Below are 19,424 nucleotides of genomic sequence, written 5' to 3' on the forward strand. Positions count from 1 at the left end.
CTTCTCCAATATTATTGATGATGAAGTTAAATATTTTCTAAATGATAATTTTGTCCAGCACAAAAAGTGCATCTTTTGACCTGTCACACAAAATTGCAATGAAAAAAAGGAGTTGTAAAAAAAAGTTTTTCTGTAGTAAATAAATTGGATTATTTTCTTTATTGGCTTTGACAATTTGCAGGGTTTAGTCTCATTCGTATATATCCACTAAGTAGATTATTATGTTAATATCAATTTGTCTTTTTAAACCTTTATAAATTATCAGAAAATTGCAATTAGATTTGTAGATTTTTCAAAAGCAATTATTTTATTATTTTTTTATGAAGAAAAACACCTTTATTTAGTATTGTAAATTTATATTAGGGCTCGGCAGCCGCTCATTAGCCTTTAAATTAAACCCGCTTGTGCAAGAAATTTCGAAAAGCTTGTATGTTTAAAACAGGTTTTGACATCCAGCTGAATTTTTTAATTATAATTTCTAAGAGGCTTAAAATTGACTTAAGCTCGGCTGTCAAGCCCTGTTTTTTTGCTTATAATTAATTAGTGTATCTTTGATATTTGCAAAGCATTTGATAATAGTTTTACTTATTATTCATGAAACATAAAAACTGCAAGGCATTTTACTTTGTAATTTAAGATGGGTCTTTCAATCATAGGATCTTTCAGGGATATTAGCTATACCCTTTAATAATGTACAAGTAATGAGGACTTAATTTAAAAAAAATAAGTTTTTTTCGTTATTTTATAATTGACATTTGTTATTGTAGAATTTAAATTTAAAGTGTTAATACGTGTTTACTGTGTATGTATATATTAACTATAATTCCTATTACACATGCATAGTCCATACATGATTCAGATACATGGTTGTGAAAATCTAATTAAACAAATCAGATTCAATGCTTTAATGCCTCAAATCTCCCCCTCTAGCTGAGTATTGAGATATGTTACTGATGCATTGTAATTAATAATTAGTATTCTAACAACAAATTGTAATTAATGAACTAAATCGGTTTTAATGTGTATTAATTTTAGTGGGAAGATTGACTAAGAAAATTCACTAACTAATCTACTTATCAACTTGAAATTTGAGTGATTAAAACAATATATCTGTCATTATAGATGCAAAACCCAGACAACTACCTGGTACCTTTTTCGTATGCTAGCAAATTGATTTCTGCTCTTTTGTAGCGACTTGGCTTTGTTAATATTTCCTACGTTATTGGCTAATATTCAAAGACCCAATTGAAAGCCGGCAAAGCGTTTCCACCTCGTGAACATACAGTTATTTAACCCCTTTTCCCTCTTTACTATAATAGTAAACCTTTTTAAAACCAATACAATAATAAACAATGTTAAACTAGATGGTTGCTGTTGACCTGAGCTATAATCTGCTAACATCATTCAATATACCTGAATGTAAAAACCTTCACACCCTAGATTTATCAAATAACAGGTAAAAACATTTTTTACGTTGTGGTTTCACTCAAAGTGCCTTGTCGATCACAGAAACCCTTCTCCCTAATTTTGAAAGCGATAAAAATATTTTTTGTGGGGGAAGAATTCTCGTGTTTATTTTTCCAAATAACAGGTAATTTTTTTTGGGAGGTTTCCCAAAATTTCCTAGTTGTCCACAGAGCACTTTGAAAATAAGGGTCAGGTCAGGTTAGGTAATATTAGGTACAGAGTAGGGTCACCCGAATGGGGTTAGACGACGTAGGGAAATTACAACTCCCAGTTATTTTCAATTTATTTTAAAAATAAGGGGGTTTTGTGCTCGCTTGGCACTTTGACAGAAAGCACCAAAATAAAAATAATATAAAATTCGGTATGATTAAAAATTCTGATAATAATTAATAAGTTGATACACTTCATATATGTTACAGGAATCATCATGCAAAGGCCGAATCTAACATGCTTGAATTAACTATGTCAGCTCTCCGTTTATTAGATTAAAGAAATAAAATAAAATAGAGTAGCTTTGCTTTAATTCTTAAGAAATATTTTGTTAGGTGTAACTTTCAAGACACATTTATAATAAAATTTGAACATAAAGGTTCTAAATTAACCATTACATACATAAATATAAGAATTACATACCATTATACATGTAGTAAAGACAATGAGAGAGGTACCGAGCAGGGATCTAAAGGGATAAGACAATGGCTGATAAATTGATGTACATCCCCAATGAGGATACACAAAATAATCCATCTGTAGATTACAATTAGTGATTGAAACGTTTGGACACATAGCCTAATGAACCAACCAATCAATTTTCAATAAAAGTCCCCAACGTTGTTAAGCCAACGAATAATAAAACGTTAATATAAAACTTTGGGGACTAAATAGTTTAATAAACAGCCCAATGTCCCCTTCCTCCCTGGGTACAGAACTAGAGAGAATATTACATATTTACCATATTTGACACTCCATAATGTACTATACTGGGTGCTACATATAAGTTGACCCTGTCTTAAAATTTTTAAAAACTTAATTTAAAGTAAACCTAATACTTTCAAACTTAAAAGGCGTTGGCATTTTTTTCTTTTTTTCGAGCTATTTTTAAAAATAATATTTTCTGGGATAAGACAATACACAAAAAATCAATGTACATCACTAATGATTTTAAACAAACCTATCCCTTCTTTAGATTATTGATTGAAATTGAAAACTGCTAGATGAAAGAAACTAATAAAATTTTATCAGTAATACCCAAAGTTTAATAGATAAGATCATTTGGTTTTAAACTTTGGTTCTATTATATTTTAGAGTTTAAATGTAACTTTTATCTCTGAATATCATAGATACAGGACGCGTATGGGATTTTTCTTAAATTATAAATAATCTAAAGAAGTTTTCCCACCCTGTAAATGTACATAAGTTTTGGAATATCTCTCACATGTAATATACCCAATACCATAAATTCGCCAGATTTTCTAAATTCTACAGAGTCACCATGATATTTCTTACATGTCCTTGTGGTATTCACAAGTATTTTATTTATTTTTTCCATAAAATCCCTCTAAATTCTTTAAATAAAGGTTTAAAAAAGAAACTATAATTTATTAAATTAGGCAAAAACAGGCAAAAACTGGTTTGAAAAAAAGTGGAAATGAAATAGAATAGCCATACTTAAAAATAAAATTAATATTATTTTCTTAATTTTTAGATTGGTAGAAGTGCAGGGTCCTATAACACCATGTGGCTTGAAGGTGTTGAACATGAGCAACAACGCTCTGACCGTCCTGGAGCCCACGCTCTTCACTCAGATGACCAGCCTTGTAGAGTTGTGTCTCAGTGGCAACAGGAACTAATTTACTTTTTATTAATAAATTAAGATCTAATTAATGTAAGATATCCAGCGATAGGACAATAGACTATTAAATAATCTCTCTTCCCAAAAACAAAACTACCACTTTTGTCCCTTAAAATTAATTAGCGTTAATATTACTTTGTACAATCCAATCTTAATCCAACCTTACTCACAAAATTTTTAAGTTAGCTAATTTTGGGGTCAGCACCATTTGAAGTCAATTACCTCACTTTCTGCGGCAAGTGTTGTCTAAAAATTACGAATGATTCTAAATATGACATTCTAATTGTCTTTAAACATCTAATGTTATCATTGTAATAACTTTTAATTTATTTCTGGAATCTGAACTACACCTATTTTTTTTAATTATCATAACTAATAAGAAAGTGAATTTGTATATACAGGTTGACCACCATAGCTAGTATATCCTACAACCTGCAGTCATTACAGATACTACGTGTTGCCAACAATGACCTTCTTTTTATACCAGGTATATATATCCAGTTTTCCTCGAATTTTACATTTCTATTTGCTTTTCTTTGAAGAAAATGAATAAAGACAAATTTACAAAATAATGAAAATTCGAAAATGCCTACTAGTTTTCTAGCACAAGAAAGCCTAAATAAAATCTTAAACCATTTATAATAGGTTGAATTTTTTTAGGTGAGGGGGGGTAATTTTTTTAGAAGCAATTTCTCTTGAGAGGGTGGTGGTCCCCCAAAATAGTTATGAACATTCTCAAGACCTATATTTCAAAGGAGAACCATATCGGTTTAGTAATTAGCGAGTTTTTTCAATACACATACACACAAAACACAGATAGACTCACAAACATTCTCTTACTTTTAAATTTAAAATAACTGAATACCTGTACACCGTTCATTTCTCAATTTCCAACAGAAAATAACTTTTTTTGTAAAAGAGTTTATGACAAAGCATCAAAGCCTGGGTGGGTAAAAAGAAGAAGAATAGTGCTTTGTGGATCTGCCAAAATAGATTCTTTTGTTCAACTAAATTTGAAATTCTGTTAAATGTTTTTGTATTTTCAGATGATTTGTTCTACCAGAAAACAAACATCTCCATCATAGATCTTTCTTTCAACCTTATAGAGGCAGCTACACCAGTCATATTGTGCTTATCTTAGACAGGGATCTAAAGAAATAAGACAATAGCCGATAATTTGATGTTCATTCCCAATGCAATGGTAACAATCCCTTCTCTAGATTATAATTTGTGGTTGAAACGTTTAGACAATCAACTTAATGAACTAACCAATCAAAATTCCATAAAAGTCCCCAAAGTTGTTAAGCCAACGAAAAAGAAAACGTTGCTGGAAAACTTTGGGAAATAGCGTAATACACAGCTTAATGTCCTTTTCCTTCCTGATAGACGAAAGCGTCTCTTTAACCTAGACCCTTTGTATGATTTGTATACCATGTTTAAATCTTTTCATATACGAGCAAATCTATTTTTAGATTGTATTTTCGTTTAAAATTCTATAACAATACTCTAAGGAAAACAACATAAATAATTCGTTTTCTCTTGAATCTAATAATTTATTTTTAAGAGTGTATTGTAAATGCTTTTACAAATATGACAATCAAAAAATGTTTTTTTCTTCGATTTTGTTAACATTTTTCAAAATTTTCAAATGGGCTCGTGTCATAAGTATTTTAGGTAAGGTTTCATTGATTACTGGGTGGCCCAAAAGAAAAGAAAGTCTAAAAACGAAATTGAATTAGGCATTTAAAGAGTATGTTTTAACAGTCATTAGACTTATTGGAATAAAAAACTGTTCAATAATCGGCCAGGCTCCTTTCTAACATTCCTTAAATAAAGTCTAGTAGGCCTATTTCAAATGACTTTATTTCATATATTTATTCATGTGCATAATATGACGTGGCGTGTAACTCAAGGTATTCGAACCCGACACCTTTCTTGGCCTAAACCTGACCAGGCTCGACCTTGGTTTCAACAGATTAGACAGTGTACCATCCGAGTCCTTGCGGGGAGCCCTGAGTATTGATGAGCTTGTTCTTGATGGTCTTACTGCAGATGATCTTATTCCAAGATCTTTAGAAGTAAGTTTTTGTTACTTAATATTACTATATTTATGGGCTAAAAAGCTAATTTTTAAAAGCGTCCGTACGTATATATATAATCGTTACTAATGTTCGTTTATCTTACCGTTTAAGAGCTTTGCTTTTATGGATATTGTCATCCTTGTTTTAGGATTAACTCTTGTTCAATAAAATCAAAATATTTTAAACAGAATGACTTCAAATTTGTATAGAAATGCAGTTTGCGAATGTACTTTTTACAAACTTGACACGCACACACACATACAAACATTTGATTTTCTATTTCTCTGATTTACCATCTACTAATGGTAAAAATTTACAAATTTATTTTACTTTTCTCTGAAAGTCTTTTTTAAAAAAATACGTATCGTTTTTACTTCTTCCAACAATCAAAAAACATTCTCGTCATTTGTTTGTGTCTGTTTTAAGTAAATTTTGCGTATCATCACCTTTTTGTCAGATTTTCAATTTTTTAGCTGGTTGATTTTCAAAAATACTGGTTTTCTATTCTGTTCACTAAAAGACAAAAGTCATTTTTTCATTTTGGAAAGACATCATTTTTTAAGACAACTAATCTTGTTAACTATATAGAGCGTACCTGTGCAGCACATATCCATATCCAGATGTCCCAACCTGAATTATATCCGCCACGAGGCAATCTATTCTATCCCGAGTCTTCAGACAGTCAAGATCACGGAGAATCCTGTCCTAATCTATGTCCATCCAGGTATAGTTATTGCAGTTTTATGACATACAAATGTAACCTCCATTTATTTTCTAGTTATATTTTAATCTAACCTATAGGAGCTTCGTCCCAAAAGAAAGTGTTTGTTTTGAATAGGTATGAATGTTATGGGTTATATAATACCTTGTTATTTTTAATTAATTCGTATCATACCTACCCGTTGAATGCTCAACTCTTACTATCAATGCTATTGGTTATCTTTGGATTTTTTGGCTTTAATAAGAAATGAGGCTATGAGATAACTGACATAACCCATCAATTATTCTAACAAGATACACTTTTTGCTGAGTAAATATGCATAGACACTTTCGTTTACAGGTGCCGTCTCTTTTGTGGCAAATCTGATGGAAATGAACCTGAGCCATAATGATTTATCTGTCCTCGAGGATTTGCAGCCGTATGTACCATCATTGAGGAGGCTTTATCTTACAGGTTAAAAAACTGTTTAATAATAAAAAGTCATTTCGGGTATAGTCCCTTTCGTGGCAACGCCTCATAAGGAACAATTGGTCGTATTTTCAAAATTTCTTTTGATAGGTTATTTTAGGTAAGGTTAGGTTATATCGGGTTAGGTGATTGCCCCGCAGGGTTAGGCAATTGGCCCCGTAGGATTGGGGCCTCCTGCAGGGGCTAGAAATAGGAAAAAAGCTACTGTTAAAAAACGAAGAAACGCCCTTTAAAGGGCGTTACCACAAAAGGGACGATACCCAACATTTCTAAGAGGATAACACAAGTAATAGTTTTTATTAATTTTAAATTTTTTGTTTATTATGATTTTACTCCCTGAATTCTCTTTTAATTTATAGGCAACAATTTTCGATGTCACTGCGGCCTTAAATGGCTGCAAAAGAAAATCCTCAAAGACGACCTTGGCTTTGTTGTCAAAGACAAAGACGACATATCGTGCGGCGAGGATTGGATTCTGTTGAGTGAGATTGATCTAAGTGAGACTTGTGAGCCATATGTGCTACCGCTGTTTCCTACTTCTTGGCAGCTTCATCCTGGCAGCAATATCTCACTACTTTGCAGGTATTGATATTGATTTATTTTTCCAAATCTGACAGTTCCCCTCAAAGTGCCTTGTCGAACTTAGCCCCACCGCTTATATTTTGTAAATAATAAATATATTAGGGGTAGATTTCTGTTTGTATTATTATAAATTTAGGTCAGGTTATGTTAAGTTATTTTATGTAGCAAAATTTCAACTAACTGGATTCCTTTGTAGAGAAGTACAATCTGAATTGGACTCCTCGTCAAGTTGGCTGCTCCCACCTGATGACCAGGAGATAGCTGCAGGCTCAAAGGTACCATATTTTCAAACATATTTTATTTTGATATATTAATTTCTTCTCTTAAAAGCTGTAATATAAAGCAGTAAAGTTTTTTGTCTGAAGCTTAAGATCTCGTAACTTGCTGGTCTGAATAAGTTGCAATTTTAAGGGAAACTTTATAAATGGAAAAATTAGAATTGATATGCATGAAGCATGTACTATGTATAATATGTATAATACTATACTTATTTTACCACATATATATGTATTCAGGATTGTATATACATTATTAAAGGTGAATAATTTATAACTCTTTTCCATCTAGGATTCTGCTACAATCCAGCATGGAGTGCTAAACATATCTCGTGTATGCCCGCAGGATTCTGGAAAGTATACCTGTAAAATTAAAAATGTCCTCGGGGAGCATTCCAGAAGTATAAATTTAGACATACAGGTGAGATAACACTTTTTATTTACAGAATAGGACAAGGTGCTGAAAGTTTAGGACAAAACAGGATATAAACATGAGAACTGGAATCATGTGTAAGTTTGAAGAAATCAGAGAGGGAGGAACCCAAAGTTTTATGCGCGCGGTATCTTATTTGTAGGCTCAAACTTTATCTTGTTAGTTCAAACTTGGTTAACTATGTTCAAAAATGGGGACTCATATTAGTTTTTCCCTAAAGATCTCTGTATATTGCTACACAATATAGGCAAATAAAAATTTTATAAAATGAACAGTAAATTCATAATGATAAACATAAGAGAAACCAGCCAACAAACTTTTTTCAAAGTCGAAAAATAAGTTATTCAAATTATTTCAAAGAAGCGTTACAGACTGTCTAAAAATATCAGCCATGTGACGTCATAAAAATGATGGATTATCCATCTTTTTTTTAGGGATTTTCTTTCTTTCTTCTCCTATCTCTTTCTCATTTTTATGACGTTACATGGCTGATTTTTTTAGACTCTTTGTAAAGTTTTCAAAACGTGGGGATGGTCGAGTTCTGTGCTAGACTGTGCACTTTAAGGGAAACCGCCAACTATATTACAAATATATCCTAAAATCTTATCAGGATACTTTTTTACCTACATTCCTGTTCCTTGACAACATTAGACTCCCATAGGGCGTCATTATGTCTTTATCTTTTCTTTTACTAGCTATTTAGATAATAATAATAATAATAAAAATTTAGATAACCTTCTTTTGTGTAAACATCTTTTCAACCTTTTTATATGGTAGAATCATAACAGAGAAACTTAGATAGATAAACTAGAATAAAAACATTCATACTAATAAAAATATTATAATAGAATTATGAAAAGTTTTCCGCGGTTAGTAAAATGAAAAATTATAAAATAATTATAGAAACATAGGTATGACGCAGTTTTTTAACTTTTTTGACAACAACTTTTTGTATAATATAAATATCCTATTCATCTGATTTGTTGAGTATTGATTTCTTTTACAACAAGGTACAATTTTAGAAGCGAAGCATTTTTATTATCAAGTCCTAAAAATGAAATTATGTCCCTAAACAGTACTCTTTATTTGAGTAGTTTTGCAACAAATTTAATCACTATTTTGGACTTGATATTTATTTTCTGCTTATTCAGTTCTGGCAATCCACATGTGTTAATGCTCGTTTTTCCTACTGTTGCAGAGCTTCGCTGTTATGGATGTTGTCATCCTTGTAAAAAAGCAATAAAGATAAATGTGTTTATCTGCAGAACAAAAAAAAGATATGAAGATTTAACTAAGACATAAACATTTCACGCCTAAAATGTTAAAATAGAAAATAAAGACAGAGGGGAAAATCGATACTTTGTGTTTACCCAAGAGGTTAAAAAACAAATATACTTGCAAGATACGCAATTGGTTTAGATTCACTGCACATTTTATACTTAACTTTTTTATAACTTTGTAAAGAAAAAGTGCTTACAAACAAAACTAAATATTGTGCATGGACAGTATATGAACTAGTTAAAAAGAAAAACATAGGAATTTAAAAACAATTGAAAGGAGAATAATAATATTTGATTTTGAGCAATTTTAAACCAAAATGATTATTTCCAAAAACATGAATGTCTAAAAGTAGGAAAGATGCATAATATAAAAACAAGGATGCCAACATCCATAAGTAATGAAGCACAAAGAAAATCATGGTTAGAAATATTATTTGGAAAAATTCACGAAAGTTTAAGATGTATTTTAACATTTTGTAATATTTATGTTTACAGCATGACTGACCTACCGACGGACTAAGTAAATGGATGCTAATTAGTAAAGGGAATCTTCAGCCGTCTGTTTTGCAACCGAGAAAATCACATTTCCCCCATAGCGTTACGGACTGACTGTCCGGACGGACAAAAAAAAGTTATTGAATCTTTGAAACCAAGTAATGTAATTTGAAGTGCATTGTTGTAAATGTTTATTTAGTTTTGTGCAAGTCATACATAAAATAAATATTCTATTTTGTCAAGTCACAGATATAAATTGTCTAAAATAAATGTCTGAGTTGACCCTCAAGTCTCCAATATAACAATAAAAATACAGGAAATATATGTCTAAATTTAAATAAGGAAAATTTATTTTAAGCAGATGAGCGCGCGAAGTGCAACTTATTTTTTTTTTATTTTCCTAAAATTTAAAATAGAAGTAGGGATTGGGAGGGTAAATGACAACTTCTAGGGGGTAAGGTAAGGTGAAAATTAAATGAAAATTCTAATGGGGTTGTAAACCCCCCTAAAAATTTTGGTAAGAGAAAAAATCCCCTACATCCACAATCCGCATGCCGCCAACCTGAGTTTAAATTACCCCAAAAAATGTACAAAATAATTTAGATCAGCTTGACTTTAGAGTAGTATTTGACAGAAATTTAGATTTACTGTAAAAGATTAAATAAATCTAAAGGATATGCAATTAAAATTTATTACCTGGATCTCAAAGGGTAGTACTTGATGATATTATTTATTGCCATTATTTCATGGAACCCTGTTGGGTTCCTTATTATATAGAATGTACATATAGTAAGAAATACTGAAATACAATACACTCCATTTAATCTGATAATGTACTGTTCATGTATCTTACCAATTTAGCTTCTAAAATCGATGATACTACATTTATCTGATAGATGTATCTGTCTAGGTTCTTTCAATAATTGCATCAAAAACTCATTAACCTACCTTACTAAATGATATAAAATACATTCATACATCTTCTTATGTCGGGTAATTAAATATAATTAAAAGCTAAGCTATTATTTGTTTTAGTATGATTTTTCTGTCTATTTGTCTGATTGAAATAATACATCTGACATAATTATCTCATTTTAACAGCAAAGCTACTTATTTGATTATTAGTATGTTTGTCTGTTTCTTGATCTGACATGTGACTTGTTTTTTCAATTCTTAAAAAAAGACTTGAATAAAAAAAATGAAACAGTGTAAAACCATCCAAGTACCATCACCCAAAAAAGTTATACACCTACCTAGGATCTATGAGAAGCTACATTGTAAAGGAGAACCCTTTCGATCAGGCGGTTTGCCAGATCCTTTGGTACAGATAGACATACATAGATCCTGTTACTTTTATATCAGGATTATAAATTTTGCACTTGTTTATTTTCGGTATGCTTGACTTATTTCAAAGCAGAAGATAAATTAGAATTAGATTTTTGTTATTCATAGGCTAATATTTTCCTTATTTCAGGTTCCAAGCATACAGTTGCACCACACAGAGATAACTGACAACCATGTCAAGTTGATCTGGTTTGCCAGCCTGCGCAGTGCTTATCCAGCCACCTATCATTTCTCTATTGCTAAGGCGGGGGATGAACTTAGAGATGGACATCTTACTATTGAGGTAAATACATATTTGGTTAATCCTTATAATAAAGTAAATAGATGTCTGTTTGTTTGTTTGTCTGTCTGTACCAAAAGATCTCGCTAACCGCTTAACCGATCGGGTTCTCCTTAACAGGGTAGCTTCTCATAGGTCCAGGGAAGGTTTATAACTTTTTGGGGGGAGGGTATCACCACCCTCCCAAGAGAAATCGCCCCTACAAATAAAAATATTTTTTACTTTTTCTTATAAATCTAAAATAACAAATTTGGTAATCAAATTTGACTTTCCCTTCTTCAAGTGCCCCAAGATATAGTACGATTTAAAGAAAACTGTTTTCTGATTTTTCATACCAACCAGAATTGGAATAGGTATTAGTAAAGAAAAGAAAAGTCCTTGTTCTCTGTTAAAATTACATAAAATTTATTTCTGGTGTTTCAATATATATACATATTTCTTGCAAAGGTAAGAATGTGTTAGTAGTAATAAGTCTACTCAAAAAGCATCACACACACCCTTTGTAAAATCGTTAGGCTCCCAAATGCATAATTGTCTTACAATATATATAAGAGAACGCATGTTGTGATTCAGTACATTTCTAACAGATGATCAGAAGTAATTTTTTTTTCATTGTCTAATTGGTTATGTGGAAAAACGTAAGACTAAGTTATATAATTTACATTTAATTGTGCTTTGTTATTTATTTATCATCAGGTATTTTCTAAAAAAAAATTTATTAAATAAAGTAGTATTTAATATTTTTTGTTTGTTAGTTAAGATTTACTAACTACTTTACCAATTGAATTCTTAGTTTTTAGGCAATAATTACAAAGAAAATTTGGGTATAGTCCCTTTCGTAACACTCACCTTATGGGGCGATTCTTCGTATTTTTCACAGTTGCTTTTCTACTATTTCTAGCCCCTGCGGGGGGCTCTAACCCTGCGGGGCCAATTACCTAACCCTGTAGGGCAATCACCTAACCCAATATAACCTAAAATAACCTATAAAAAGCCATTTTAAAGATACGACGAATCGCCCCTTATGGCTTTAGATAGTTTCTATTTTTCTGCTTCATCTTTACCCTTCCAATTACAAATCTCTTAAATGATTGGAGCGCAGCCGCTAGAGTAGGCATAAAATATTATGTTCTTATATTTAAACAAAAAAGTAAACCTGACTTATTCATGTGATTTACAACTCTATTTTACCAGGTTGACAGGACGAGTAATGATCTGACCATAAAGAATTTGGCACCCAACCAGACTTACCACATACAATTCTTCCAGGACATTCCATTCTGTCCCAGCCTCGCCATTATTGGCTCCATCAACATTACCACAAAGGAGCACCACGCGGGAAAAACAGACTTTACGCGCTACATAATCGGCGGCTCAATGATTTTGTCACTTTTCATAATTCTCGGCGCCATATTTACGCTGCGGCAGGTGATGATTGTGACGAAGCCGGCTAAAATGGCGGCCATTGGACTGGACCGGTCCTGTTCCACTCAGAGATTACTTGAGAAAGAAAACAATGGATTGAATTCAGATCCCGAGCAGGTTTACACTATTTCTGGTCAGAATCTTGTCACTTAAGAACACTTACTGTCCACAGTGTTTGTGAAATTGAACTGGACATAATGTGACAAAGGTTGGGAGAGGGTGGATAAAATAGTAACTGGACAAAGTGTCTCAAAAATCAGCCCTGTGACGTCATAAAAATGAGGGAGATGAGAGGAGAAGTGGGAAAGAAACCCCTTAAAAAGAGATTGATAGTCCCTCATTTTTATGACGTCACAGGGCTGATTTTTGAGATTCTTTGTCCAGTTAGGATAAAATATTTGTACAACAAGGTTGTGATAATGTTCCTTTTTATAGTAAATATTGTAATATAGTTGTATATAGTCTTGTAAATACGTGGTATGGAAATTATGTAATAAAAAATATCCCTTAAAAGATTATTAGGGCCTAATTTTGGTTCAATTAAGTTATAACCCTTTTTTTTCAACAAATTGTCAATCCATTTTATTTGATTTTTTTATTAATCAGAGCAAGTAGTAAATTCAATTTTGAAATTCTTATTTACTAATTTTCTTTTTTTAAATCAAGCGCATAAAGCATTTTAGCTAATAAATTTGTATGTATTAATTTGAAACTGAAAATGAAAAATTATCATAAAAAATGTACAAAATTATAAAAATTATTGATAATATAAGATGTAGTGATTGATAATTATTTGGATGTATAGACTTTCTTTTCAATAAATTTTGTCTTTTATTTGTTAATTTATGCACTGTGCTATGCCAATGTGATAAAATTTGTCCATTGAAACGCAAAAACGGCCACAGTCACGCCCACACACACACACACATACACATACACACACACACATACATATACACACTCACACACACACACACACACACACACACACAAACACACACACAAAAAGTGTAAAAGTTGAAACCACTGTCCTGATTGTTTTACAGAACATACATAGAATAAATTTTTAAAAGCGAAGCTTTTCTGTAATTAGGGTCGGTCCGTCCGTCCGTCCGAGATAGATAGCTTTTATTCGTTAATTTAGGCATGTTAGAATTGTCCTATGGATTTCAAACTTTGCATGATGATTCCTGTAGAAGTTGAGCACGATTTAGAAAGCGTAGCAACTCTATAATCATTACCAGAATGTCCGTACGTCCATTTTAAAAATGTTGATTTTTCTATTTTTTTAACAACAAATTTTCAAGTGTTCTAATTATCCGTTTGATCTGATTTTTGATATATTGATTCCTGGGACAACAACGAACAATATTATAAGCAAAGCAACTCTATAATCAAGTCCAAATATGTAAGTATGTCCATAAACATTATCCTGCTTCAAGCAGTTTTTTCAACAAATTTACTTACAATTTTGCTTCGACTCTAATACTTTTAAATTCTGATTATTCAGTTCAGATACCATGCAATTGTTAATGTCCGTTTGTCCTACCGTTTCAGTGCTTCGCTTTTATGGATGTTGTCATCCTTGTTATATCTCAAACTTTGTCTGTGCATTTGTTTTTATAGTAACATAATGTTTTCTACCTTCCAAAGGGCCCTCTTTAAAATAATTTCTCGTTTTCATTCGAATCCGGTGGATAGGCTCCGGTTCTCATCCATACGAAAAAACTATGTCTAGAATCGTATTATATCCAGCTTTCTACGAATATGAAAATGTACAATCATATGATTAAAACCTTTTTTTAGCCAGTGCCTTCGGCACCTCAGGGCTAAAAAAACTGGTTTTAATCTTATAATTTTACGTTCCATATCCGCGGAAAGCTGTTTATACTACGATGCGAGAAATAACTATTATGAAGGCTATAGGTAAAAAACTTTTTCTGTATGTCGTAAATTGTTACACTTAAAGGCAACTCAAGAAACCAAAATGAATAGAAATAATATCAGCAAGACAGATTTATCATTTACACAATTTAAGATTTTTATTAGGAAACACACCAAGACAAAATATATTGTATTCATTTAGAACCTGTGCGTTTAATTCTACTTCAATGATCTGGTATTTAAAATATTATTATGTATTCTCATTTAAAAGTAACCTGATTTTTGTCTGTAGCTTAAGATTTAGGTAACCGCTGGACCCATATGGTTCTCCTGTATAGTGATGTTTCTTTTTCGGGGCATTGTAACACCTTACTCCCCCCCTTAATTTTTTTTAAACTAAGATGCAAAATTGAGGATCTACTTACACCTCACCCCCCCCCCCCCTCCATATAGGCCTCCAAGGGCGTAGCCGCCAGCATGAAAAATAAATAAATATGAAAAAGAATTCATTATATATTGTTCCAACCATAAGTAAGCGGAAGAGGTTAATGAATAGAGAGGCATTTATTGTGAGAGATTTATTATGATTATGGCCAGGGCTCACCAATAAATGTTTTAGGTAGAACCTAGACAGCTGCCTGGATCTAGTGGCGGGGACATTTTTCGTCAGCTAGCAATTTGCTTTCTGCTCTTTTGTAGCGATTTAGATGTGTTAAAAATTCCCTCACCATTGGCTGATATTAAAGACCCAATTGAAAGTCGGCACAGGGTAAGCGGGGAGGAGACATACAGTTATTAAACCTCTTTCCCCTCTATTGCTTTACTTTGATAGATCAGCAGCATAGCGTGAGTAGCTTATAAGCCACCAATGAAAACCTATTTGGGTGTTTTTTTTTCGAACAGACGAATTGCTATATCAGTAATTTGTTGATACATCAAACTGATTTTCAAAAATAACAAAAGTATATTTCTTACGGATTATAATAGCTTCTGTGCGGCTGCCGAGCCCTGAATCTAGAAGCACTGCATGCACCCATTCTTTTAATATATATAAGTCATACCATATTGGAAGAAAGAGAAAGAATGAAAATATCCAGCTTTTTATAAGTAAAGCTGCTTTACAAGTGTTTAATATTTGTGGATGTTTTTCTTTCTCTTAAGATTTCAAGAAAGATAAATTTGTGCTTTACCTCAAATTGCATATCAAGCATTAAATCTCCCTCTTTGATAAAGATGGGTAGGTTTGTTCTGTGCCTTATCACTGCGGGGCCTAAATCCGTGTTGCCCAAATCTTGTGCGACTTTTTTTATGAAAAAAGGGAGGGGGGGGGGGGGTAAGTGCTCAATAATGCCTAATGAAATTTATAATAAATCGTTTAAAGGTTTATTATTACTTTTATGAATTTTTTAATATTGGCTAAAACATTTAACAATTTGCTGTGCATTTTTCAATTTATTGCTTATTTGTTTTCAATATAAAAAGATAAATACGTCTTAAAAGAGAGACTAATACGATATAACATAATGAATAGGACATATTACCATAATTTAATGAGATGGCTGAAGATGGCTTAAAAACATTGAATACTAACTATATAGAAACTACAGTATTATACTCAAAAAGATGCTTATTTACTAACACAATGAATTAGAAATTGTCGGAAGAATAGTTATTTTTTTCGTCGTATTATAAACCGCTTTCCGCGGATATAGAATGTACAATTATAAGATTAAAACCAGTTTTTTTATCCCCGAGGTGCCGAAGGCACGGGCTAAAAAAATGGTTTTAATCTTATGATTGTGCATTTTTATATTCGTAGAAAGCTGGATATAATACGATGCTAGACATAGTTTTTTCGTATAGATGAAAACCGGTTCCTATCCACCGGATTCCAATGAATACGAGAAAAAAAATCCTCAATTGATTCAGTAAGCCCAATTTTCTCTTCAGTTTTAGCTGAATTAAAACTACTTTTATTAAAATAATGTGAAAATAATATCATTCCACTATTTTAGTTCATTATTTGTAAACAAAAAACAGTGTAGACAGGACGAAATAAGCGTTCTGGGCCTCTCATATTTTTCTATGCCCAAAGACCCAGCTAAACAGAACTAGTCTGTTTGGCAGGGTAGGGCAGGGTATGGTACTAAATTCTGTCTCAGTAATAAAGATAATCCAGGATAAATCCTCAGGATTTGTATATACAAGCTCCCCTCCCCCTCCCCCTCCCTTCCATACATACATAAACACGGTCAGATATTTGTATTCGGAAGGAAAGAAAATAATTAGATTAGTCTAAAGATTTTGAGCTCTAGTAATAATTTGCGATATTGAACTGTCAAAATTTTTATGTAGTAATGAAATAGCATTATAAATAGCCACTTTAAAATCAATGATAAATGATAACTATTGATGTGAAGGTAAGACAACATGACAACATTTTGTTAAATGCGAACATTTTCATAAATGCCATAAAGTCGACAGAAACCATGGAAAATTGAATGTTGATAGTATGCATCCAACATTTACCGGGTCAAAAGGCTTTTGAAATTGTTTATGAAAAATGGTAATTATAAAATGTTAAAGATATCAAACTCGACTATGAAAAAAATAACTTCTAACTTAACTGAAAATTTTACTTAAAAAGCTATAATTTTTTACTAAAAGTAAATAATTTTCCGAGGAATTATTCGTTTCCATGACTATTTAATCTTTATTCATTATATATTTTTTGTTCTGTCCGAGTGTTTCTTTCTATGTACATAAATGTATGCTTTAACCTTCATTATAAGTACAAAGAATTATTATTATTCATTTGGTAACACATCTTTAGTTTTTGGACCTTTTAGTTGGAAGCAGTTCAACCCTACTGAGCGAGTCCGGTCAAAAGAGCCCCTAGCCTTAATGATTCTATCAATAAAATACTTCAAGTAGTTACAGTTTGAAGGTTTATTTAGAACTGATTAGACATAACAAATTAATGGCTTTATATACAACAGATTACAATATTGGGTTAGGTAGAAAATGGGTGTGGGGAAAATGGGGGGCTGCAGGCCAGGTGAATGGCAGACGGGCAGGCCCCTGTGGGGATAAGGTAGACGTCCCCCAGAAAAGGGTAGGTTATCTGGAACATGAAGAGGGGGAGGGGCAACTCCCTCCCCACATCGGCGGCTGATAAACTTTGACCGCATTCTCTGGCGGTCAAACAATAGAAGAAAGGGTTGGCTTAGGAATGTGATGGTTAGGGGATTAATCACCTGTGCGTTTTATCGGGAGCCCCGTAGCGTAGCATACTCTGGGAATTGATAGTCTGTCCGGCTACCACACTAATATTTAGTTGGCAGTTAATTTGGCTGTATGCTTTATTACATTATGATAATTTTAATATGTTGATTTACCAAAAAGCATTGTAATTATATTACAATCTGTTAAGGTGGTAGCTCCCAAGCTGATGGGCGATTACCTCCTGTAATCATCAATTGTATGTAATCAGCCGGCCCCTTCTTTGTTTGGAGGTGCGAGTCGCAAGGACAGTGGAGGTCGCAGCTTGTAGGAAATATATGTAATTATCATTTTTATGTTATTATTATTATAATTATTAAGAACAGCTTTGTTGGAGTTGTATATTGATGAAGAATAATGAAAAAAAAAACTTGACTCGGCTGCAGACAAAGAAATTTGTGCATTAAACATATCCTGTATTTAAGCACTTTTTATACTGATTTACCTACAATAAAGTTTCGACTTTTATACATTTATATTCTGATTATTCAGCTCTAACACTCTACAAGTATTAATGTTCGTTTGTCCTACCGTTTTAGAGCTTCGTTTTTATAGATGTTGTCATACTTGTTCAAATCATTTTAATTTGTATTTTGTTTTATTCTCTAAAAATTAATTATTTTGATTAAGTTGAATAAAGAAAAGATTAGCATAATCTGTGATTTTTCATTAGTTTATGTTTACAATTTTAACTTTTTACTTAAGTTAAAAGAAAAAACTAATCAACATTTCAACTAAATCCAAAGATAAACTGATAAAAATAGAAAATATTTGATTAAATTTATTAAGTTTTTCACATTTTTTTTACAAAAAATATCTTTTGATATCACCAAGACTGTCGGTCGGTGGTTCTTTTGTATGTTTGTCGGTCTGTAACGCGATCGCTTATGTACTTTTTATTTTGCTTCTGCAGTTTTTTTTTGTACTTTTTATATTATTTATTTCACACATCATAACAAAAGCAAAATTATCTAATACAAAATTAGATATACATATTTGACAAAACTTACTTGAACTCGCAGCAGCTATAATTGACTGCAGCCACATACTAATATATAAACTAAGCCATTGTTCTCCTTTTTAAGAAGCTTCACATCGGTCCCTGAACGTTTAAAAGCTTTTTCATCCTTTTATTTAAGGCCTTTAACGGTTTAGGTTTGTATTTGCTCTCCTAGATACTATTGAAGCAACAGTTAGTATCCTAAATTTAAAATAAGCCAAGGAGGCGGCCAAGCGGTTCAATTTTTTCCCAGCTGCAGCAGCCGTGTTGTTTCTGAGCTATGAATGTTATGTAAAATTAGAAGCTAATCGTCCTTGTTTTATTACCTTTAACTACAAAACTGTTCTTGTCTTAAAAGTTTTCTTTTATTGAAGTTGTAAATCCTACTTGACCTCTTGAAATCCTCTGTTAGCTGGGTATTTGCACTACTAAAAGAAGATAATTGGTCAATCAACTTGCCAGAAAAGAAGTAAATCTTTAATCTAAACTTTTCACAATTTTAAAACATAAAAGATGTTCCTGCAAAGTAATAAATTTTATAGTTTACTATTTTTC

At 32.0% G+C, this 19,424-nt stretch overlaps 1 protein-coding gene across 1 annotated transcript; it reads left to right on the top strand.

Moving 5' to 3' along the window:
* Positions 1-1,306: 1,306 nt before the first annotated feature.
* On the top strand, positions 1,307-13,537 carry LOC145313384 (leucine-rich repeat neuronal protein 3-like). The gene is made up of 12 exons (XM_080152747.1): positions 1,307-1,456; positions 3,173-3,306; positions 3,717-3,806; positions 4,366-4,427; positions 5,233-5,397; positions 5,989-6,124; positions 6,461-6,574; positions 6,949-7,171; positions 7,368-7,446; positions 7,739-7,867; positions 11,129-11,281; positions 12,473-13,537. The coding sequence occupies exons 1-12, from the start codon at positions 1,365-1,367 to the stop codon at positions 12,854-12,856; spliced, it is 1,761 nt and encodes a 586-aa protein (XP_080008873.1). The 5' UTR covers positions 1,307-1,364; the 3' UTR covers positions 12,857-13,537.
* The last annotated feature ends 5,887 nt before the right edge of the window (positions 13,538-19,424 follow it).

The sequence above is a fragment of the Acartia tonsa genome, chromosome 3, assembly GCF_053477335.1.
Source record: "Acartia tonsa isolate MP-2025a chromosome 3, ASM5347733v1, whole genome shotgun sequence".
In the NCBI taxonomy this organism is placed as follows: Eukaryota; Metazoa; Arthropoda; class Copepoda; order Calanoida; family Acartiidae; genus Acartia; species Acartia tonsa.